Source organism: Podarcis erhardii (genome assembly GCF_964252035.2).
Source record: "Podarcis erhardii genome assembly, chromosome: Z".
NCBI classification, from domain to species: domain Eukaryota; kingdom Metazoa; phylum Chordata; class Lepidosauria; order Squamata; family Lacertidae; genus Podarcis; species Podarcis erhardii.
In genome coordinates, this window is record NC_138504.1 from 23,210,466 (window position 1) to 23,234,474 (window position 24,009).

The 24,009-nt window shown below is 42.4% G+C and overlaps 1 protein-coding gene across 12 annotated transcripts in view; it reads right to left on the minus strand.

The window, feature by feature from the left end:
- TENM1 (teneurin transmembrane protein 1) overlaps positions 1–24,009 on the minus strand; it is a 404,140-nt gene that overhangs the window by 32,182 nt on the left and 347,949 nt on the right. For all 12 annotated transcript variants that reach the window (XM_081847832.1, XM_081847839.1, XM_081847838.1 and 9 more), the window contains 3 exons: positions 18,010–18,376; positions 10,160–10,670; positions 1,440–1,612 (listed from right to left, as the gene is read on the minus strand). In XM_081847832.1, coding sequence (XP_081703958.1) covers positions 1,440–1,612; positions 10,160–10,670; positions 18,010–18,376 — 1,051 coding nt within the window. The remainder of the gene's footprint in view (positions 1–1,439; positions 1,613–10,159; positions 10,671–18,009; positions 18,377–24,009) is intronic.

Below are 24,009 nucleotides of genomic sequence, written 5' to 3' on the forward strand. Positions count from 1 at the left end.
GGCTGAGGGGGGAGTGGAACCCTGGTCCCCCAGGTCTTGTCTGACACTCAAACCCAGAGGTTGAGAACCGAGGGCCTGAGAGCCAAAGGTACCCACCCCCAGGAATCTTTTTTGTTCAGATGGCAAAAGCCCATTCACTACTCAGAAGAACTCTGCTAAATGGCTACTTGTGGACACAGTGGTGGCAGAGCAGTAGGCTTTCTTCACATGGCAATGCTACCTCACACGTGTTTCCTCAGGTTCTGACTAAGATTTATGCCACCTGCACTCTAGCTGTTGACTGTCCTGTTTCATCACATGCGGGTCACTAGAGTAACACAGTGACCTACGTGCTCCACAGCTACAATGAAGGCACCCAGGAGCATTGTGTCAATGGCTCTAGACATTTAAACATTCCACACTGTGACAGGAGTCTTGACAGGAGCACCAGCCATATCAGCTGGGAAATCCCCCCAGAGCATCCAGGAATCCTTCTGACTCCATAAGTATCTTAGGGCAGACCATCTCAATAGTTCCTTCACCTCTGCAGCATGAAGTTGCTGTGAAATAAAGCTTGGCTTTGTTCTTTAATAGAAAGGAAGAGGGTGATGGAGGGAGAGTCAACTTGGAAATGCCACCCCAATTCTTGAATATTCCAGTATCTAAAGTTTGGGCCGATGCTGGAGAAGCTGTGCCCCCCCAGAGGTTGTTGGACTCCCATCATCCCCATCCAGCATAGCTAATGGCTAGGGATGAAGGGAGTTGTAAACTAGCACATCTGAAGGGCAGATTTGCAATGAAAGGAAGTGTAACGATAGCGCTACCGCAAGTGTCCCAAGATGTGGCATTCAGTAGTACTGCAAGTTGATCCTAGGGTGCTGAAGATGAAGACGCCACATTTTATCATAATTTAACAGGGACATATGGTAGGCTGATGGGTCTGTAATTTAATATATATATATATATATATATATATATATATATATATATATATGATGTTACACTGGTCACCTTCCAACCTTGTGGGGTAAAGAAGCCAAGATTAGTGACAAGCTGTGTGCTGACATCTCACTAAGATCAATGAGATGTATAAATGCTGTTCCGTCATTTTAAACATGTTTGATCAGTTTCTTTTTACTAACTTGTTACAATAATCTAGTAGCCTGGTCTTCAACTGGTAGGTCAGGACCCACTAGCGGATCGTGGACTGATCCAAGGAGGTTCACAACAGAAGCATGACCCCCATGCAAACACATGGTAAAAGATTAAGAAATGGGTTCGCAAATGCATGTTTGGGTTAAAAGTGGGCCTTGGGTCTGAAAAGGTTGAAGATAACTTGATCTAGTAGGAACTAGAATATCAGGCCACAATAAACTAATGAGCAGAGTTTTCCTAAATGCATTCAGCAAGCTGAAACTGCCAGAGTTCACGCAAGTGTGGTAAGGGGGAACTAAATGTACCTTGTTTTAATGTGTAGATAGTTGAGGTAGCTGAAAAATTTGTAGCTGTGATCACATTCTCCCTGTTTGAAGTGTCGATTTCAACTCTCATCAGTTTTTCTACGTCACTATGGAAGCTGCTGACCTCACCCGTCGGAAATGTTGCATTGGTTAAATGTCCATCAGAATCGTACCTGGAAAGAGAAAGAATTAAAGAAAGATATATATAAATATAAAATGTACTGAACAGACTTCTAGAGGAGGAGCCATTGGAGGTCGGCCACATCTCTCAGGAGCTCCTGAAAGATGTAATTAAGTGGTGACTAGTGGCAGAGATTATCTGCTGTTTTTGTCTCTGTTGAACAGATATAATATTGGGATTAACTCCTAGATGCTCTAGATGAATTACTCACTGACGTGGAATTAAGAAATCCTATCAGACAGGTGAGTGACCAGGAGTAGGAGTTATGATGTTGAAGAAGGAGATGGAATTCATGGAAGGAGGACTTAGTGTATAACATGGAATCAACTCAGAAGAAAAAGTGACCATGCCTCCTGCAATATTTTTTGGAAAAAAAGAATGGAAATACAGGAAATGGGGGGGGGGACCCTAAATTACAAGGATGGAAGACCATGGCAACAGGCAATGGAATTGGAAGATATGGATACTTGTTTTGTTTGTTTTTTATTGCATGTTGAAAAGTCTTAATAAAATTATATTATTATTGTATATAAAGGCTTTTTTGAGACTTTTTTAAAAGGCTTTTTTGTACACACACACAAACACTTCTTTCTTATTTTTTTATCCTAACATATCAGAGATATGTATGTAATTTGCTTTATTTAATCCACATCTCCAACATTTATCTAATCTGAATATATATATTTAGTATTTACTATTGATAGAGGGTTTTAAAATAGTTGTCCTTGCAGTCTGCTGAAATTATATTAGAATGGACATTGTCTCAAATCCAGTTCCAATATTTCCTGGTTATTATTTTTTTTAAATCCAAATGTTGCACCCATGAACAGGCTGTGGATCCTGGCCTAAGAGAATTGAGCCCAGGAGCAGTAGTCTTCATGTTCTCAGCTGAAGCTAGATATCCAGAGAGGTGATTGGATGAGGTTTATGACGATTAAAAAGTCCCTACTTCGTCTCTCCCCATTCCTCAAAAACATACACACATGTTGAATGTTGGCTGGCTGACATTTCTGACAATCACAAGCCCCCTTCCTCATTCATTCCCCTTTCTGAAATATATATATGCAGAATGCTGATGGGCCGACCCTTGCGACAATCATGGAGCCACTCCAAAAGTTGGCTTTTTGAAATGGAATAGAACTTTTAAGCAGATAAAAATGTACAGTGCGTAAAAAAAGTCCACACGCACCTAAATGGATGCTGAATATAGTGTCTATGGGTCAGTATTGGAGCAAAGGTGGTGGGAAGGTTCTATACATTACCTTGGGCCTCTCCACACTTTTGCTTTTCTGGCTGTATTTCTGATGTTTTAATTATGTTGTATCATGTAATTACAATTCATTGTTGGTAAATTAATAAATAAAGCCGCTTTCCCCCCAGGAAAACTTGTTCTTTAGTGATGAATCAGAGCAAACAACAACTGGGTTTTCTGCAGATGGAAGTTCTGCTCTGCTTCAGCACAAAAGAGGCAATTTTCCTGGGGAAAGTGGTAGGGAAAGCACAGGACAAGCAGGTACCCACTTGAACCCCTGTTTTCTAGGCATGGGACAACTGGAAGAGCGGACAAGCCCATCGCTGCAGTTTTTCAGCCCTTCTAGAATTGGTTATATGTAATCTGAGTCTATCTCAATCTTAAATAAATTTACAGTCTTCCTTAAACTTTCCCTCTATTGTTAGTTAATCTGCAGCTGTCCCTTTTAAGTAAAAATTACTTAAAAGTGAAAACTCTGCGGGGGGGGGGGTGTCTGTTGGAACAAGGATTCTCTGCAGAACAACCCTGTTGAAGTTCCACCTTTGTGCCTTGCTGCCCACTGTGATTTAGAGAAGACTTTTAGTTCACTAACAGCTCAATCCTATGCGTGTCTACTCAGAAGGAAGACCCACTGAGTTCAATGGACATTATTATGAGTAAACGTGTGTATCAGGATTGCAAGTCTAATACTTTAATCTGGTTTATTTCCTGATGGGCGGCTATTTCATTTTTTTTTATTTAGCAAGGCTTATGTATCTCTTAATAAAAATAAAATAAAATAAAACTTTCAACAGTTTGGATAAAATAGTATACTCATTTTTTTAAAAAAAAAAGATGACAAAAACAGTATCCAGATTTAATGGTTTTAAAATACTGATGCAGATGTTCAAATATGGCTTTTGTATTTCTTATCCTTTGTTTTATATACGTCATCTTGGGCAACTTGTTGAAAAGACGGCATATAAATAATGCAATAATAATAATAATAAAATGAACAATTATCATGCAAATTAATTGGACAAGGCTACTCACTAATATTAAGTAAATATTATTATTATTATTTGCTACGATCCTCAGTCTACTCAGATTTTTTTGCAAGGTTTAGTGCAAAATGTAACATGATGCAGATGTACCACAAGAGGTCACTCTGCATCCAGGAAAAATAAAATAAGAAAAGTTGAACTACCAAATAACATCCACTTTAGAATTTCCTTATCTTGAAGAGCTGCAAATGTTCAAAAGGCATTGGGAATTCTCTTTTGGTCCCATCCTCACCACCTCCAGGGATGAAAATTTCCAGGCGTGCATCAAGAGCTGTGTACACAATTGCACCCGGCCCCAGGGGCTGCCATCTGCATGGATTATTTCTCCCAGCCAAGGTTGTACAGAGGGAATGAAGCACAGCAGGTCAGTGGGAAATGATGGCAGCTCCTCTGTGCCTCCTAGCAGAAAATCCAGCTGCTGAGCACAAGCTGTGCAGGTTTTTCGCCTGTTCCGTCAGGGTGTGTGATGGCTCTGGTTAGGGCCAAGTTGCCAAAGGTGGAGGCTTACAGTCTTTTCCAGGGATCAGTCTTATGTGCCAGTAGCTGATATTCAGCTGGGGAAGTCTGGCTAGGCTGAAGGGCTGGAAACCATGCAATTCTGCCTGATTTCTTTCCAGACTCTTAGATGCTGCCTGGCATATGAGGTTACACCCAGGAAATGTTGTAACTTTTTGTCCTTTTGTATCCTGACTGGAAGGGACGCAGGTGGCGCTGTGGGTTAAACCACAGAGCCTACGGCTTGCCGATCATAGCTCATAATGTCGGCAGTTCGAATCCCTGCGTCGGGGTGAGCTCCCATTGCTCGTCCCCAGCTCCTGCCAACCTAGCAGTTTGAAAGCACGTTGAAGTGCAAGTAGATAAATAGGTACCGCTCTGGTGGGAAGGTAAGCGGTGTTTCCGTGTGCTGTGCTGCTCTGGTTCGCCAGTAGCGGTTTAGTCATGCTGGCCACATGACCCGGAAGCTGTACGCCAGGTCCCTCGGCCAATAAAGCGAGATGAGCGCCGCAACCCCAGATTCGGCCACGACTGGACCTAATGGTCAGGGGTCCCTTATCCTGACTGGAATGAAGACACACCTATATTCTTACATTTCATCATGGGGAAGGGCTGGAATATACCACATTGCCATTTATGTTGGCTCCTGTTGTCTTTTCCCCTTTGATTTGACCTTGATCATCCCCTGCTTCACCAACTCTTTTGGGCATATTACAGTGGTACCTCAGGTTACATACGCTTCAGGTTACAGACTCCGCTAACCCAGAAATATTGCCTCGGGTTAAGAACTGTGCTTCGGCGTGGCAGCAGTGGGAGGCCCCATTAGCTAAAGTGGTGCTTCAGGTTAAGAACAGTTTCAGGTTAAGAACGGACCTCTGGAACGAATTAAGTACTTAACCTGAGGTACCACTGTATTTGCAAACCAGAAAAACTGTAACAGGCAACACACACAAACACAGAGCAATCAAGCATGCACCACAGTCTAAATCTACTGTCTACAATAGAATGCTGCTTCCAAGCCTAGTTTCAGTGGACCAGTCTCTCTAAGTAAGCCCAGAGCTGGTTTTAGGTTTTGCAGTGCTCCTGAGCAAGATGTTATAGGCAGGCTCCCATCTTGGTCACCACGTCCCCTGCAACAAGCACAAGAACATAAGAAGTACCTATTGGATCAGGCCAACGGCCCATCTAGTCCAGCATCCTGTTCTTATGGTGGTCAACCAGATGCCTGCAGGAAGCCTGCAAGCATTACCTGAGCACAAGAGCACTCCTGCCACTCCCCAAGGATTCCTGCAACCAGTATTCAAAAGCATTACTGCCTCCAGAGACAATTCCTTCTAGGCCAGTCTGCGCTGCTGCACAGGTGGAGAGGGCATTGCAACTGGCAGTTTCATGGCCAGAGGTAGGGTCCTTGCTGGGTCATAGACTTACAGCAGGTGCCCAGTCCTGGTCCTGAATGGGCTCACCTCCTTGTACCATTGCCCTCTTGCACTCCCTCTCCCTCTGAGCTGAAGGAAAGGCAAGTGGAGGCTGCTGACTTCTCCTTGCTTTTCTTGGTGAGGGCAGCTGAGCACATCTCAACAGAGAGGAGGAGCAGGAGGAGGAAGAGTTTTACTGGGAGCAGGGAGAGAGGTGTTGGCAGCTAACAGCCACTGCTGGGGTGCAGACCTTAGCAAGTCTCTAATGCTCCCAACCTCTGATAACCTTGAATATGGCAGATTTACAAACTGTTATGGTACTCTGCTCTCTTCTACTCCGTACATCTTATAAGTTTGCAATAGGGCCCCATTTTATTTATTTATTATTTACATTCATATCCAGCCCTTATTTCAAGGAGATCAAGGTGGGGTATGCACTTCATCCCCATCTCATTTAATCTTTACAACATCCCTGTGAGGTAGGCTAGGCTGAGGGTGACTAGCCTGAAGTCACCCAGTGAGCTCTGTGGCTGAGTGGGGATTTGAACCCTGGTCTCCCAGATTTTGGTCCACTGTAACACACATTGTCAGGAGATAACAGAGGGCAGGTTAAAATGACGTGTGTGTTGAGGAGGGCGGGGACGAACCAGGTACAGAGGCATCCTGGTGCTCCTTGAAGGGAGGGCAGTATAGAAATGTAATAAATCCAAAATAAATGAGCAGTACTTCAGGAGTTACCACAGCTGCGTCTGCTCAAATATTGGCTCCTGTATAACTCTAAAAAAAGAAAGAAAGAAAAAAGCATAAGGAAGAATGTTTGTCCTCTAATGCATCTGGTCACCTTATACAATGGGAATAACAGTAAAAAGCTGTGGACCACAGACCATAAATTGACCAGATGAAACCAACCTGACATCTCCCATTGATTTTGCTGCTTCAGCTCAATCCTACTTCTCATTGGAAGCTTAGAACAGGACAGGCTGTGAGCAATTGCAGAAATGGACAGGACAGAAGAGGGAGATTTGCAAGCATGTGGAAGAGCAAGCCAGGGAGTCAAAAGGTTGCTTGCCTCTCCCCCAGCCCCTCCAGAGGACTTCTGCACCTTTAAGGAACATAAACAATAATCTCATCCTCTATATACCTAGTGGATCACTGTACTCTTCAGGACAAGGCATCCTGCACATACCATCTCACCAGGACGTCTGTTCCTTATGATGTAGGAACCAGGTCTTTAGTGTGGCAGCACCTACTCTTCGGGACATCCCCTCCCCCATTACATATCAGGCAAACACTGTCTCAATAAGCCTTTTTAATGCATATTGAAGAATTTCCTTTTTCAACAAGTCTTTTCAATGAATATTTTTATACCAGTCTGCAGCTGTATTGGATTTCAAATCTGTCTTTTCAAAAAAAAATAATTGTTGTATATATGTTTTTCTTTTATTATTATTTAATCATGTGGAGATGTTTGCTAGGGAGCAATTCAAAAACCAAAGGAAATAGGCAAATAATTAATGCCAGAGCAGACTATTCATCCAGTACTCTCAAGGGCAGTGGCAGTCCAAAGTTTTCCCCATCACCCTGCTACTCAAAAGGTAGCATCTGTCTCCCCCATTATTGACTTTCAGGAGAAATGTAGACATTTCTCTTTTACCCTGCCTTGAAATTAGTAACTGGTTGACTTTAAATGTTTTTAGATGGTTTAAAATTGTTTTTAAATCTTTTAAATATCTTTTTAGTTAATTTTAAATTGCATTAAAATGTTAAGAAGCATACCACCACACTTGCAGGCAGGATGCTTCTAAACACCAATTGTTGGAGATCACAATTGGGGAGAGTGCTCTGGTGCTCATGTCCTGCTTAAGGATTTTCCTGGGGCACCTGGTCGGTGACCACGAAAGCAGAAAGCTGGAAAAGCTGAGCCACTGGACTAATCCAGCAGGGCTTTTCTTATGTTATTCACAAAAGGAATCCACATGATCTGAGAACAGAATCCTCGGCATGTCTACTCAGAAATAAGATCTGCAGAGCTCTGTGGGACTTTGTTTTTTGTCAGGTGAAAAAGGACAGGATTGCAGCCTCAGCTAATGGTTCTTAGATGCACAGTTCGATGCTTGCATACCCAGGCAAACAAAATTAGGTAACTTCCCCCAATCCCAACCCTGCAAATTCTCAACACTGTGAAACATTTAGGACTGCACCCAATGTTTCTCTGTTTGCTAACTAGCATGAAAGTTCTGCAGTGGAAGAGTTTAAAGGCAGTGAAACAAATTAGTCCAAAGCAACAGCTGCATTAGGGGAGGCTTGTAGTGCAATAGCTCATTTAGTTTGTGCAATTAGTTGTGCAACCATCTTTGGTAATGTGTTTGTGATTTCCCCTGTGCAATAATGTTCCACCAGTACAATGTTTATACACCACTAAATGTCTTTAACTAAGCACTACATTGGATACAACCCTTATCTTGCAAATTTTACTATTTTGCGTAACATGTTCTTGTTTAGTTAGTCATGGGGGATGGGCATAAGCTGCACTCAGCACAAAAGCTATGCCTTCGAACATTGGAAGTTTGGAAGTTATCTGTGGAAATTTGATTCTGCCTCCAGGCACAATTCAAAGTGTTGGTGCTGACCTTTAAAGCCCTAAATGGCTTAGGCCCTGCATACCTGAAGGAGCATCTCCACCCTCATCATTCAGCCTGGACCTATCCTGCACCACTCAATGTGTGAATCAGAACTTATTAATTCACTAACTTCAGTCATTCCTGAATTTAATGCATGACTGAAAAAAATTACATCGAAGTACATTTAGGAATGTATCTTTGAGAGAAAATATCATTTGAAATGCGCATGCTGAGAGAAAATGTGTTTAAGAATTTATATTTAAATGCAAATGTTCATGTGGATTTAGTTATAAACACAGATTAGTGCAGAAATGTGATGTGTTTATCATGGGTAAACACATGCAAAAGTGACATGGGATTATAGTTCTTATGCATATTCTATGATAAAGCACCTATGAGAAAAGTACTGAACTTCAATTCCCATCGGCCTCAGTCAGCATGGCCAATCCCCAGGGATGATGGGAAATGTAGTTCAATAGCATATAGAGGGTAACAGCTTCCCCATTGCTAAGTTACATAGTTCTTATGTGTAGACTGATCTAATGCATCCAAGCAAGCCACACCCCAGCTTTCCTCCAAGCAGTTCAAGGTGTTGTGCATGGCTCTTCTCTCCCATTCTATCTGTGTGAGATAGGATAGGCTGAGATATAGTGACTGGCCCAAGGTCACCCAGTGGCTGGGTGGGGATTTGAACCAGGGACACTCTAGTCAATAAACCATAATGCCTCTCCATATGCCAATCCCTGTGGACAATTTCCAGACTTTATTAACTATAGACTGATTTGCCCTTCCTGGTCACAACAGGGATTGCATTATAGTATGAAAAAGGTGGTGAGGAAGATACAGGCACATAGGCACCACAGGGCCACTGAAGTATCTTAAGTACCTTGAACAGCTCAAGATCACAATACATCAAGGACTGCCTCTCCTCATACAAACAGACTCAGATCCTGTGATTGTCGTCTGAGGCCCTTCTTTGAGTGTCTCCCCCACAAGAGTTCTGGCGAGTGACAATATGAGAATGGTCTTTTTTGTGGTGGCTCCCCATTTGTGGAATGCTCTCCCCGGCTAGGCACTCCTCGCTTACAAATGTGGTGTTTTTGGGAGGCGGGTTTATTGGGTTGTTGTTTTGTTTTGATTTGATTATGTATTTTGTGGGGTTTTACATTTTGATTTTATTCTGTGAACCACTCTGAGACCTCTGGGTAAAGGTGTGAAGCAAAAAAGTTTATCTTCAACCTAGAGTTTGGCTGAATCTATGGCCTGTGGGAGGAGGGTTATTGGCTTGCTTTGCTTTTGTTTTATTATGTATTTTGTGTTTTCATTTGGAAGAAGGGTGTTATACAAACGTAATTTAAAAAATAAGTCTCTCAAAAAGAGCATTTGCAAAGTTTCATAAAGTCGTGAGAGTTGTTAGGAGACCTATTCCCCACACAGAGCTATACTTCCCAATGTAGCTAAAAAGTCAATCCTTCTTCCCAGGGATCTCTGGGAATTGTAGCTCTGTGATAGTACCCTAACAACTCTCAGCACCCTTCATGAATTAAACCTCCCAGGATTCTGTTTTTAGGGGGAGGCATCATTGCAGGGGGTTAGATTCAGGGTCCCCTCCAACTTTACAATTCTACGATTCCATGACTGTTTAAAGTGGCATGATATGGCTTTAAATGTATTGTGGAGATGAGGCATAAAAAATATTTGAAGGTCACTTACTCATAAACTGTTGTCCATCCATACTCATTGCTTTTGGTGGCTAGAAGACCTGTAGTGCCAGGATAAGTCATGAGAGCTAGATTGTAGCCCTGGGCATAAACTCTTTTGAGAATCCCATTGCTACTTATGGTCAGCCAGTATACTTGACCTCCAGGCATCACCAGCCAGAGAGGCAAACCACTGGCATCTCTGCGAATATGAACTGAATTCCCATTGCTGTTGGTAATGGTGCCAAGATCGCCTTCCCCGTTGTATGTGAAATTGTACATGAAGTCCCTTGTAATCAGATTAAGTGTGTGCAAGTGAGTCCCATTGCTGGTGAACTGATACAGTTCCTGGTCTGCTGGGGATGCAACCTCATAAATATTCATGTCATTGAGATGAGCCTTATTCCGACTGACTGCACGGATACGGATGTTGCCAAGGTCAGCTACATACAAGGTGCCGTCAGGAGATACAGCCAGGGAAGAGGGAGCTTTCAGTTTTGCGTCTTTAGCGAACCCACCATCACCTGCAAAACAACAGGGAGCAACTTTATTAAATCTGCACCTGATATGATTAACCAAACAAAAATAAGAACTCTCCAGACTTAATATTTCTAAAACTGTAAACCGGTATTTTGCTCCAACAAATTTGTTTCTCATTATCTAATGCAAGTACAATTCTTAATCGGCACAGTTGAAGAACGGACACAGGAGATATAGATGCTTCAGTTACCCTAATAGTTGTAAATCTACAGTGCCGTTGGCTGGGCAGAGCTACTACATTTCAAGTTCCCAGGGCACAAAGAATGTCACAGACAAATATGCTCTCCTCTGCAAAATTCACGCCTTCTTGAATCAAAATCCATTCATGAAGTAAGCAATGGGAATACAGTCAAAAGCTAAAAAACTGAGTTTGTTGCATTTCATAAAGTCCAGTAGAGTATATGTAAAATGGTTTTAAATACGAGCTCATGGAGATAGATACAGACTTATCAGAGCTTATAGCAGGCTCACTGAAATCAAAGGGACTTAAATTAGTCATCACTAACTGAAGTCCCATTGATTTCAATTGGTCTATTAAGTTTAGATCCGACCCATTGTGTTTAGGTTTGCTGTACCAGAACTGAATTATTTTGTCACTGATGAACATTTAAGACTTGCTTGGCCATTTAGCAGCTGCCTCCCAGGCAGTTTCTTCCATCAATGCAGGAATGTAATGAAAGAAAAGACCCAGAACTTTCCAATGCCATCAAGATTATAAAGGTGCAGTAACTTCTGTGTCAAGAATGGCTTGCCCTAGGTTCTGAACCACTGAGGAAGCTCATGGAAGATGAAAGTCTATGTCTTCAGGCAGACCTATCTTCCCATGAGTTCATAGGCTATTTTATCTGTTTATGATAGCCTGTCTTCTAGGGGTATGAACTGGGTTCAGCCACATCCTGAATCCTGAGCTGGAGGAATATGCCTTGGAGGTTGTTAGAGGTGAAGTGGGATTGATGTTTCTTCAACTTGCAGACAAATTGCCCACAAACTATAATGGGAGACTAGAATATTCCTTATTTACATACTCCAAAACTGTTCAAGATACTCGTGGGAAAATACTTCATTTATTCTTCTGAAATTTGGCAGTATTCATTTTACAACCACACATGGAAGGAGGGGAAAGCTAGCCTGAAAATGGCATCTTATTCTGCCCCAAAATAAATAAGCCGGAGATATGTCATTAAAACCAAAAAAGGAGAAAATATTTAAAGGTGCCCAGCACACACAAAAATACTGGACCTATCTGACTGAAACTTTGTGGACTTTATCCAACATGCAGGGGCCACCAGGTCTGCAGATTAACAAAGCGGACTCATAAGGAAGTCAAGTCAAATTGGCCAGCCTACAAAGCATTTCAAATTGAGAGTTCTTTCCAAAGCACCAAATCAAGGTTGAACCTAATAATGTGGTTGTTGCCCACACCTGCTACCTTCTGCTAGCATAAGAGAAGAATGTTTTATTTCAAGTAAGAACTAGAAGTTTTATTTCAGTGTTTGCAGTACTCTCAAGTCCAACCATCCATTACTACCAATTAGCAAGCACAAAGATCCCATACACATGCATGTTGAGATCTTCAGTTGAGGCCCTCCCTGGCTAGTTGCAACCAGTTGAAATCCATTCTGTGACAACCTTTCTGTTGTGGCACCCAGTTTTATGGAATCACCCCCCTCCACTGTAATAAGAAAAGCACTGAGTCTCAGAAGCTTTTAATGCTTGCTAAAGATCTGTTTGTTCACCCAGGCATTTGCTGACTGTTAATGCTAAGCATTTAGAGGAAATGAGCTAGTGAACTGTTGTTGCTGTTGTTTTGTTGCTTTGGATCGTCCCCCCCTCATTTTAACCAGTTACATTTCTTAGAAACTTGTTTGCAATGTTATGAACTGTCCTGTAATCAGTCATGAAGGGCAGTGCAGAAATCTTTTAAATAAAATAAATAAAATAAAAGGTCCAGAAGAGGATAATCAGAAAAGAAAAGGGGAGCCCTGTGTCATCATGCTTCCTCGGGGTACAGATGTCTTATATATGCCTCCAAACATGCATGTTGTCAACTATTTTTTCTTTGTCTCACCCATCAGCCTCCTGTGGCATCATTTAGCAATTTGATTCTCTTACAACAGCATCTGCATGCTTAACAAAAAGCATGTGAATGTTGTTCTGAATCACTATGCATCCCACCCCATCTCCAAGCAGACCGTGTAAAACATACACACTACAAATTATGGTGATGCTAGGCAAGATTAGTCACCCAGTATCTTATGCTGGTTAATCTTCCTCATTTTGATATAAAGCCTAAAATGACATGAGATACATCATTTGCCATTCACCAGGTGATGCTCAAGGATGAACAGCTTCTGTTACATGAATGCTTATGTACTTCATCATTTGGAATAAGGAACTGGAAGAGGAAAAAACAGTTGAGTGAGGACCCAGGAAAAATGAAGACTGGACACTTGTGCAGAAACCCCAAAAAGGTAGAAATTTGCACGTGGAAGAAGGATGGAGGAGAATTTTGTTTGACCTGAATTTTTAAGTAGATCAACTGGATTTACCCTTCCTGCATTAATACGTAAACATTTGCACTGTGCACTTCTCTGAATTTTGCAATGCACTTTTGGTTCCAAAATATGTGTACAAATAATGTGTATTTTATGGGGCGGGAAGTATACAAAGATTACTATTTTATGGGGGAATGTATATAAAAATATTCAGGAATCCTTATTTTAGTGGAGGGGTTTGGTAAGTGAATTTTTCAAGTTTTTTTAAACAACCCAGGGAATAAGGGCTGGAATAGACTTGTGTTTACATGCATGTAAAACTGGCACAGTATGGGAGTAGATGGATCCATACATCCATTGTGTGTGTGTGGGGGGGATAGGAATCATACTTGCACTGATTTTGAATGGGTGCCCTTCCATTTTTGCAGGACAGATTGTGCATTCAGATCCTTACCAGTGTTGGAGTCTATGCATGTTAAGTGCAGAAGTAATGATCAATGCAGAGAGATCAAACAGGGATATGCATACCTGTCAATTTAATTTTCTCACAGTTCCTTATCTTTCCAATCTTAAAAGTGAGCACATTTCCATATCAGCTTGCAATTTATTTATTTAATTAATTCCTCAGGTAATCTGTCAGCATTTTAGTGTTAATATGCACGTTTAATGTGTGGCTTTGACTAAAATACACATATTTGCAAAGCAGTTTTTCTTCATGCATTTTATATGTTATTCTCATCAATATATGTATTAGTTATGCATACTTTGCCCTAGAATATGCATTTTATTCAAACATAACTTGGCTGCAAAATTCAGAGAAGTGTAAATTTCAAAGGGTGGCTGTGTTTCAGTTCACACATTGTTTTAGAAAATGTGAATTAAGTATAATTCACATATAAATGTGAATTGAATCAATTTTCCCCTCATCCTTTGATGTGATGCCAAAAAGCATGATCCTAATCCCTCTCTGTACATTTCTATCCAGCATGACCATCAACACAGGACTCAGGATTTCTTGTGACATTAATCTCACAGTCCTAATTTCATTACCACTTCCATTAGCAGACACATCATTTTGTAGATGACAAGGGATTTGTCATGGTCCTTTTTGCAGGTGATTTTGCAGTCCTGAAAAATGAGTAAAATCACAGAAACAAAGAACTGGAAGGGACCTTGTAGGTCACGTAATCTACACCACCTTACATGCATGATTTGAAAAGCAGGATGAAACTACAGCATCCTTAACAGACATTTATCCAGCTTCTGGTTAAATATCTCTGGCAAAGGAGAACCTATTAGCTTCCAAGGTAGACAGTTTTGGGACTGTCAAACAGCTTGCACCGATAGGACCCCTCTCCTCACAATTACCCAAAATCTGCTTCCCCAAACTCTCTACCCATTGGTTCTAATTACGCAGAACAAGTTTAATTTATGTTATAAATAATGCTACAATAATGGAACTCCCTGTTTATTAATTCAACATGTAGGAAAGAAGCAGCACAACTAATTATTGAATCTTCATATCTCTGAATTTCTCTTAAGAATGACCAGTAGGATCTGAAATATGTTGGATTAATACACATCTCTTTTGTCTACCCTGTTGGCTATTGCTCCTGCTTCCAGTTCTTTTATCTTCTATATGACAGGTTTTTAGATAGCACTAGCTGTCAATTGGGGACGCGGGTGGTGCTGTGGGTTAAACCACAGAGCCTAGGACTTGCTGATCAGAAGGTCGGTGGTTTGAATCCCTGCGACGGGGTGAGCTCCCGTTGCTCGGTCCCAGCTCCTGCCAACCTAGCAGTTCAAAAGCACGTCCAAGTGCAAGTAGATAAATAGGTACCGCTCCGGTGGGAAGGTAAACGGCGTTTCCGTGCGCTGCTCTGGTTCGTCAGAAGTGGCTTAGTCATGCTGGCCACATGACCCGGAAGCTGTACGCCGGCTCCCTTGGCCAATAAAGCGAGATGAACGCCGCAACCCCAGAGTCGTCCACAACTGGACCTAATGGTCAGGGGTCCCTTTACCTTTAGCTGTCAATTAGCTACTGGGCTAAGCTCAAGGCTCTGGTTTTGGTGGGACTAGACTACCTATAAAATCATCTCACCAGCTACATAGACAAGTAATCACTGTGTTCTGCAGGAGAGCATTCTGCAAATGCTGTACTATCACGAGGTGCATTCTACATGGTATTTAGTGTGGCACCTTCTCTATCACCATTTGATTCTAGAAAAGCATTTAAAAATAACTGTTTCTAGATATGCAATTGTTCTATATATGTTATATTGTAAATGCTTTGGGATGCCTAATGGGAAGCGATTACCGTATTTTTCCGTCTATAACATGTCCCCATGTATCAGATGCCCCCTATTTTGGGGGAGTCGGATTTAACAAAATGGCCTTGGCACTATCCATGTATAAGACACCCCCTAATTTTTGACATAATTTATTAGCGAAAAAATCTAGTCTTACACATGGAAAAATACGGTAATTAGTGAGCCAGTGTGGCATAACGGTTAGTGTTAGACTAGAACCTGGGAGAGCAGGAGGTTCACAATCCCCACTCAGCCATGAAGTTCACTGGGTGACCTTGGACAAGTCACCATCTCTTAGCCTCACCTACCTCACAGGGTTGTTGTGAGGATGAAATGGGGAGGAGGAGAACCATGTACACCACACTGTGATCCTCGGAAGATAAAAGTGGTACATAAATTAAATAAATAAATACTACTACTACTACTACTACTAATAATAATAATAATAATTGAATGGTACTATGATGTCTCCTCTTAGTCTTCTTTAGGCTAAACACATCCAGATAATTAAACCATTTCCCACAGAAATTTGTTTACATGCCCTTTATTACTCTCTTTCCCCTCCTTCGGACACACAGTGGTTTGCAGCTCCCCATTCTAAACTATGTCCTCTCTCTCCTGCTGCTATTGGATTAGTTCAGGGGTAAGCAAACTTACCACGCCTTGGGCTGGTGTCTCCAGCGCCGATCGCACGGTGGGCCGGAGGGCGGGGGAAGCGTGTGCCCATACGCTATTTCTGGTGCACTTCCAAGTTGGAGGAGCACTGGAAATGGCTTGTGTGAATGTGCACGGGCCTCCTTCGACCCAGATGTGCACTGGAAATAACACTTGCGCATGGGCAAATAACGCTTGTGCAGGCGCACAAGCTATTTCCGGTGCTGCTCTGATCTGGAAGTGGGCAGCTGTGCAGCGCAGCGTTGGTAAGAGCAGACAGTGGTGGCGGGCGTTGCCGCAGGCTGGATAAATGAGTCCCTCGGGCCTCACCCGGCCCGTGGGCCTTAGTTTGGGGACCCCTGGATTAGTTGAATAAACCACCATAAAATGAATCAACTGCCCTTTCCTCATCCCCATTTCCTAATGATGTTTTTGGAGCATGAACATTAGACTGACATACGGGAGGCATACTCATTTCAGCATGAGGGTAATATCCAAGCTGGCTAATTGTTTCATGTTGCACACAGCTCAATCCAATCCTATGGATATGATAATGTGGCTCATACTGACCTGAAACCTGTTTTGAGGCACGTCAACAGTGCCCTGTGCAAGAAGTATTGCATTGCACAGCAGAGATGATGACTGCGCTACTATTGCATGAATCTGTCCTCACAGTACCATATGATCATGGTATCCAACCATCTGAATATTCAAACTGTGAACAGTGGATGCCAGAATGAAGATTGAAGGGAAAATGTGAAAAATGTAAAATGCACAGACATGATAGCTTGAAATAGGATTTTTACATACTGTTATGAATTCTTTGGGATTTCCTCTGCTTCAGAAATTCAGATTTCAAAGCTTTTGAGGGCACTGTTTTCTTTGTGGAGATCAGAGGGACAAACTGTTACATCAAACTAAAAGTCTTCAGCTCAGAGGCAGAGCATAAGCTCTGCATGCAGAAGGTCCCAGGTTCAATCCCCAGCATCTCCAGGTTCAATAGGAAAGACCCATGTGTGTTTTTTTAAAAAACATTTTTAAAAAACTTGAAATGTAGGTCCACATCTACAGACGGTGTAGACAACAATGAGCTAGATAGACTAAGGGTCTGACTCTATTACAGAATTAGGTACCGTATTTTTTGCTCTATAGGACGCACTTTTCCCCCTCCAAAAATGAAGGGGAAATTTGTGTGCGTCCTATGGAGCGAATGCAGGCTTCCGCTGAAGCCTGGAGAGCGAGATGGATCCCACTCGCTGTCTTGGCTTCTTTGCTCTTTGGGGCTGGGGAAAAATAATAATTCCCCCCCCCCCTTATTTCCCCTCCTAAAAACTAGGTGAGCCCTATAGTCCAGTGCGCCCTATAGAGCGAAAAATACGGTAATTTATATACCACTTCTTACTTCAAAGAAGTCTCTATGTCAAGCATGGTGACCTTTTTGGTTCTGTGGGCCACATCCATATCAGGATCTAGCCTTGTGGGCGACATCTGACATGTGGGAGGGCTGCCTACCTGCAATCACCTGATGTCCCAATGACATCAAGCAATTGGGTGCTTTGAGGTCCTGAAGTTGAGGACCTGAGTATTTTTGTCTGGCTGGACTATTATTATTATTATTATTTATTGAATTTATATACAGAACTATGTCGTTGAACTATGATAATGCTTCATGTTTGCCTGGATGGAGGACAGAGATGAGTTAGTATGTAGAATCTAGCATATTGTACAAAGATAACATTTACACTCCCTGCTCTATCAACTTTTGCCTCTGGCTCCATCTACCACTGATGTGTCTCTTGGAAGGCTGCCCAGAAGGGAAAGCAGCCATTGTACCAAAAGATTCTGCACCCTCGTTTAATACGTACCAGAGAAACAGTCACAATTGGGGTCAATCTTACAGTCACAATCTGATGGAGCTCCAGCTATGATGGAGATTTCACCATTAGTTGTAACCTGTTGGATGCGGTTGATCTTCCTTTCATCAGTCTCGGCAATGTACAGCACTCCACTGTGAGATACGCCTATGGCTCTTGCCGACTCAAGTGTTGAATGGATTGCCACTTTGCTGACCAAAACATGATCTATGCCTGGCACCTGGCAGTGAATAGGTCGGCCGGCAATAATGCGCACTTGCTGATTTTGAGAAATTTGCAGCACAATGTTATTGTCCAGAACATATAACGAATTGTCAAGTGGGTTGACAGCAAGGTCTGTTGGCCATTCCAAGCGAACCTGCAAAAAAGAAGGAATAAAGCAAGAGTCAAAGAAGTAGTTTCTCCATGGTTTCCACTTTTGGCCAAGTAGGATGATTGTGTGCCTGTGGGTGAAATCAGGTCAGTGAAGCACAAGCCAAAGTTGTGGACAGTCAGTATAGCGTACTGGTTAGAAAGCTGGACTAGGACATGGGAGACCCAGGTTCAAATTCCCACTCAGCCATGGAAATTACCGAGAGGAAAAATTGTGTGCCATCTGGACGAAAGATAGGGAAAAAATGTAATAATAACATAAATAAACTCTCTTCCAGTTGACACTCTTTTGACCCCTTGATCTTGACTCAAATTTGTCCAATGCCCAGGCCCAGACTTTGGGATTGAAGTCCAAGGTACCACTAAGCAGTGTGAGCTTGAGGGCCCTCAACACAGCAAGATGTTTTACAAGGCCAGCCCTCTCATTAGGGTGAGTGAGGCAGTTGCCTCAGGCAGCAGTTGCTGAGGGACAGGGAGTGATGGTAAAGTGATGAAGGACAAAGCTGTGCATGCCCTGTCCCACCTAAGTGAGCTGAATATTCTCAGGTGTGGAAGAGGATGCTATCCCATTGCCGGTACTAAAGTAAGATTCACTTGCCAGCCTGGTTGGAGGCATCTCATCCTTTGCCTCAGGAAGAAAAATGTCTTGGGCTAACTCTGCTAACTTGCCATATTTTGAAATAAATGAAGACAGAATACATTACTCTTAGTTATGCCTTTTCTGGACTTATTTTCTGGGTTCTGAGGTACTGTACAAAAGGAGCAGATCTGCTTATTGCATGAGCCAAACTTTGATTTCAGGAACCCAGGGTGGTCATTATGATTACAGAGATTATTCTTCCTAGCAAACTTTGATATAAACACCACAATGGGCCCCAATGGGCCCATGACAATGGGCATCTGGATGGTTGACAGCTCTCTGACAGCAGGACCAAAGGAACCCTCTAGGCAAGAGAAATCTGGTTACTTCCTCTTCTCATTAAAAGCAGGAAAAAGAGAATTTATCCCCATGACCCACTGAAGCCTGTGCTGGAACAACACAGAAGTTTTGGTTAATTGGGAATGAAAGCTTATTATCTTGGTCCATTGATATCTTTGGGTAACTTCTGAATATGCGTGTTCCCTGATCAGAGTTCAGAGCTACCTATGTTTCTCTTTGATTAAAATGAGGAGCAGCTGTTCATGGAAAAGTGTTCCAATTATAAACTAGGAAAGACTGAGTGAAAGAGTGTGAGTGCGTGTGTGTGTGGGGGGGAATCTAAAATATGAACTGGGCACTTCAAGGTTGAGCAGAATGATGTCTTTCCCTGATGTCCAATACTCAAGTGTGTGCCTTTGCGTTAAACTCAAATGTGAACATGAATCTCTTAGACTGAAAGGACACCACTTTTAATCAACGTATAATTCCAGTGTTAAGCAAGTAGGTCTGGATAAATTTTTGGCTGTTTTAAGTTAAAATACAATACTCTCTATTTCCCCCTTTTTATTCTCTTGTGAGTTTGTTGCTGAAAGGTTGACATTGCATGGTCGCACTGTGAGAGCTTCAACTTCAAGAGAGAGGGGGCTGGGTGGCACATTTTTTTGAATGGCCCAAAAGTATGTTTGCGAAATTAGAATATAATGTTTCCGTTAAATAATATATTTTCCCCATAGTAGGATTTTACTTTGCAGCATTAGAGAAACTGAAAAAGGAGGAAAGTTAATTTGCAACCTATCTAAGCCAAAACCAAATGGTTTCAAGGTGGCTCTTCCTGGCTTGGGTATAATTTTTGACCTAGTTTTGATAAGGGAAGCAGAAGGATTCAATAATGAAAATTAAAGGAAAAGGAACAAAGAAGGCTCAGAATCGTTATGTAAGTCATAATTAATAAAGGCCTAATTTTTAATGAGGAGTAATGTGATTCAGCATAGATATCAGAGAAAACCAAGCAGTGTGGTTGGAGATTTGAAATGAGAAAGGTTTTATGTTAGGGAAACACACAAAGAAGTAGAATTGTGTGGGTTTTTTTGGGGGGGGGGTTGAGGCTTCTGTCTGTCTGTCTTTCTCTGGATACTTCCATACAGCTTTCCTCCCCCTATACCAACAGCACCTTTCCTGAAAGTGTGCCGATCTTAGGAGACAGGAAGAGCTCCCTTTTCTAGGTAATGACTTCCAAGATGGCGACGGAGAAAGTAGCCTAGTCAGAGTCCTCTGCTTTTAGTTAAGTTTTTAAGTAGTTTTTAAGTAGATTTTAAGTAGTTTTTAGCCACTTCTTGGTTTTAAACTCTCAGTTTTAACGTCTTACCGGCTGTTTTATCACCTCCGCGCTTCTCTTTGCCTTTAGTTTATTGTTTTAGTTTATTGTTTTATTGTTTTACTGACTCGCTGGGCAAGAGAAAGTCGCCAGAGAAAGGACCCTCAACCCTTCACCATCCTCTGTCAGCCTGTTCCTGGTGAGCTAGATGTTGGAGAAAAATCTTTAAGCTGCACGAAGAGTAACTCCCCTGTTTAAGCGCCTCTCCGGAGCCGAGAGACGAGAGAAGCTTGGACAAATGACTGAGAATTGTAAGTTAGCAACGAACTCCACCCACATCCCTTCGCTCACCACTCCTCTGCCTTCTACAACACTCTCTAAGGTGCATTAAGATATTATTGCGGATACTTCTCCTTATCTCCACTATGGGAAAGCGGCCAAGGGACTTGGATGAGGCAATGCCTCCCCCGAGGTCCAAACAGTCCAAGATCGACTCCTTCTTTCTTAACTGTAGCAGAAATACAAAATGATCCACATGGATCATTTTTGCTTCATCATTAACTGGGGATTTGAACCTTGGGCTCCTCAGCCCTAGGCCTTGTCTGCACTATGCATTTAAAGAAGTATCATACCTCAAAAAGCCCTAGGAACTGTAGTTTGTTAAGGGCCCTGGGAGGTGTTAAGAGATCCCTATTCTTCTCACAGAGCTACAATTCACAGAGTTCCTTGGGAAGGGGGATCAACTCTTAAATCACTCTGAAAAAGCTGTAGCTTTGTGAGAGGAATATGGGGCTTCCTAATAACTCTAAGCATCCTTAACAAACTACAGCTCCCAGGATTCTTTGGGGAAGTCATGACTGTTTAAAGACGTATGATACTGCTTTAAATATATAGAGTAGGTGAGGCCTAAGTGTGATGCTTTGAAAACTTAACACAATGGAATAACTGCTTGCTTATTTCCATCAAGCAATTTAGGAGCTTCTTACTCATGCCTGTTGTGTGATCTGTGACAGCAAACAGGGTGGCTACAGAAATGTACCAAAGTGCTTAAGGGTCATTATTTTCCTGCTGTAATTAAGGCTTTTTTGAGGGGGAATAATTATTTGAGTGCAAAAAGAACACCATTAGTGCAACATGGATACATTTTCCCATTGTGTTCATATGAAAACACTGATAGCAAACATAATTTATTTTCCTCTGACATTCAAGCATGTTAGTTCCACAGCATCCCCTATTAAGGTGGGCAAATTATTATCCTTCAAGCAACTCATGCAAATAAGCAAAAACAAATCCTGTCAGGCAACATCAGTCACAATTTTTCCATAACATGCTTGCTGCTGTTCAAGTTGTCATAAGCAGTGTGGGCAAGCTGAAAATGCTGGTCAAGAGGCACCAGCAGTGTAATATATGATTATTTCCACAAGAATAAAAATGTTTGGAAAAGAATATATTCTGACATAAGACAAGTGTTGCTGGTCTCATATGAAACACATCAAATATGGGTGATCCCTCCAGGGTGCTATTTGGGTAATTGTACTACTATGAGCCCCCCCTCTGGGCATTTGGACAGAATCTTTTCCCTTGGACTCCTTTACCTTGATATTTTGATCATGAATAGAGGGGTCAGGCACCTTCCCACTCTCTCTGTGCTTAGACTAAGGATCCAACCTAACATAATTTTCCTCTGGCAACTTGTGACAGTAGCTGTGAGGTAGGCAGAACCTCCAAGCTGGTCCAATTTGCCTTCAGGCAAATTCCTCCTTGGCTCCAAATACGAGAAAGTAACCCCACAGCAAGGTCATGTACACACACTAAGGTAAAGGGACACGGGAGGTGTTATGGTCTAAACCACTGAGCCTCTTGGGCTTGCCGATCGGAAGGTTGCAGCTCGAATCTGCGCAATGGGGTGAGCTCCCATTGCTCCTTCCCAGCTCCTGCCAACCCGGCAGTTTGAAAGCATACCAGTGCAAGTAGATAAATAGGTACCACTGTGGCGGGAAGGTAAACAGCATTTCCGTGCACTCTGGTTTCCATCACAGTGTTCCATTGTGCCAGAAGCGGTTTAGTCATGCTGGCCACATGATCCACAACCCTACCTGTGATCAAATGCTGGCTCCCTTGGCCTGAAAGCAAGATGAGTGCCACAACCCCATAGTTGCCTTTGACAGGACTTAACCATCCAGGGGTCCTTTACCTTTTTTTTCTTTACCTTTTACATGCACTGCCCACTTTCTTTTGGGCGGGGCCAAAACATGCAGGGTGAATGAGTGGGACATCTGTTGACAATTGCCAAGCTGACCTGAGTGAAGCCAGGCTTCAGTTAGGTCTGCCACACACTACGGTCCCCTAGCTTGGCCGTGACTGGCCAGTTCAAATTTTGAAGTCCTGGTGTTCCGCGTGGCCAGCCAAGGCTGATGTTGCCACCAGCTGGTTGCATGGGAAATCTTTGCCCTACCCCTTGACCCACCCACAGCCACACTGGGCTGCAACTGCTGCCATCTTTCCTGCACAGAGACATTTGAAGAAACCTGCTATACTGTACTTAGATAATTGATGTTTTAACAAAGTGAGGTTAATGAGATTATTATGCCTTAACCTGCTTGGTTACAATGGGTGCACAACAAAATTTAGAGTACTCATTAAGTGATTAAATTTGTCCTTTTCATCCAGGGGATTTTCTTTAAAAATATTTCTATCTGGCATTAAGATGAATGTGGCTGAGCTCACCATTCTGGCAGGTGGTGGTGATATTTTGAGAGGAAGATGAATGGGGCGAGCCAGCTGGAAACAGATTCTAGTCCTTAAAGACACCTGTTTCATTTCCCCCCACACACTATACATATTTTAAGGAAACTATGCAGGGCTAGTACATCACAAAATCCCAGGCTTTTCAAAACTGTTGATAAGTGAGAAGCTCAGTGTTTTGAGAGCAAAAGGTTCCAGGTTTGATCTGTGGCTTTTCTTGATAGGGCAGGGGAATATTCTTGCCTGGAACCCCTGGAGAGCTGTTGCCAGTTAGTGAAGGCAATGCTGAGCTAAGTAGTTCAATAGTCTGACTTGGTGTAAGGCTGTGTTCCTATGGTATACACAGTCTGAATGGACAAGGTCAAATGGATGAAATATGTTCTGCCTCTAATAGAAGACATCAACATATGCAAAAAAATGTTCAGTATACATTCAGCAACTCAGGGCTAATTTTATTCATGACGTTCATATAACCAATGAAAAATATATGGTTAACTCATGGATGTGGCACCGGTGGCCCTTCCTAGGTTGCTGGATTCCAACTCCTATCATCATTGGCTATGCTAGCTGGGGCTGATGGGAGTTGGAGTCCAACAACACACAGAAGGCCTCAAATTCCCCATCCCTTGGTTATTTGCTC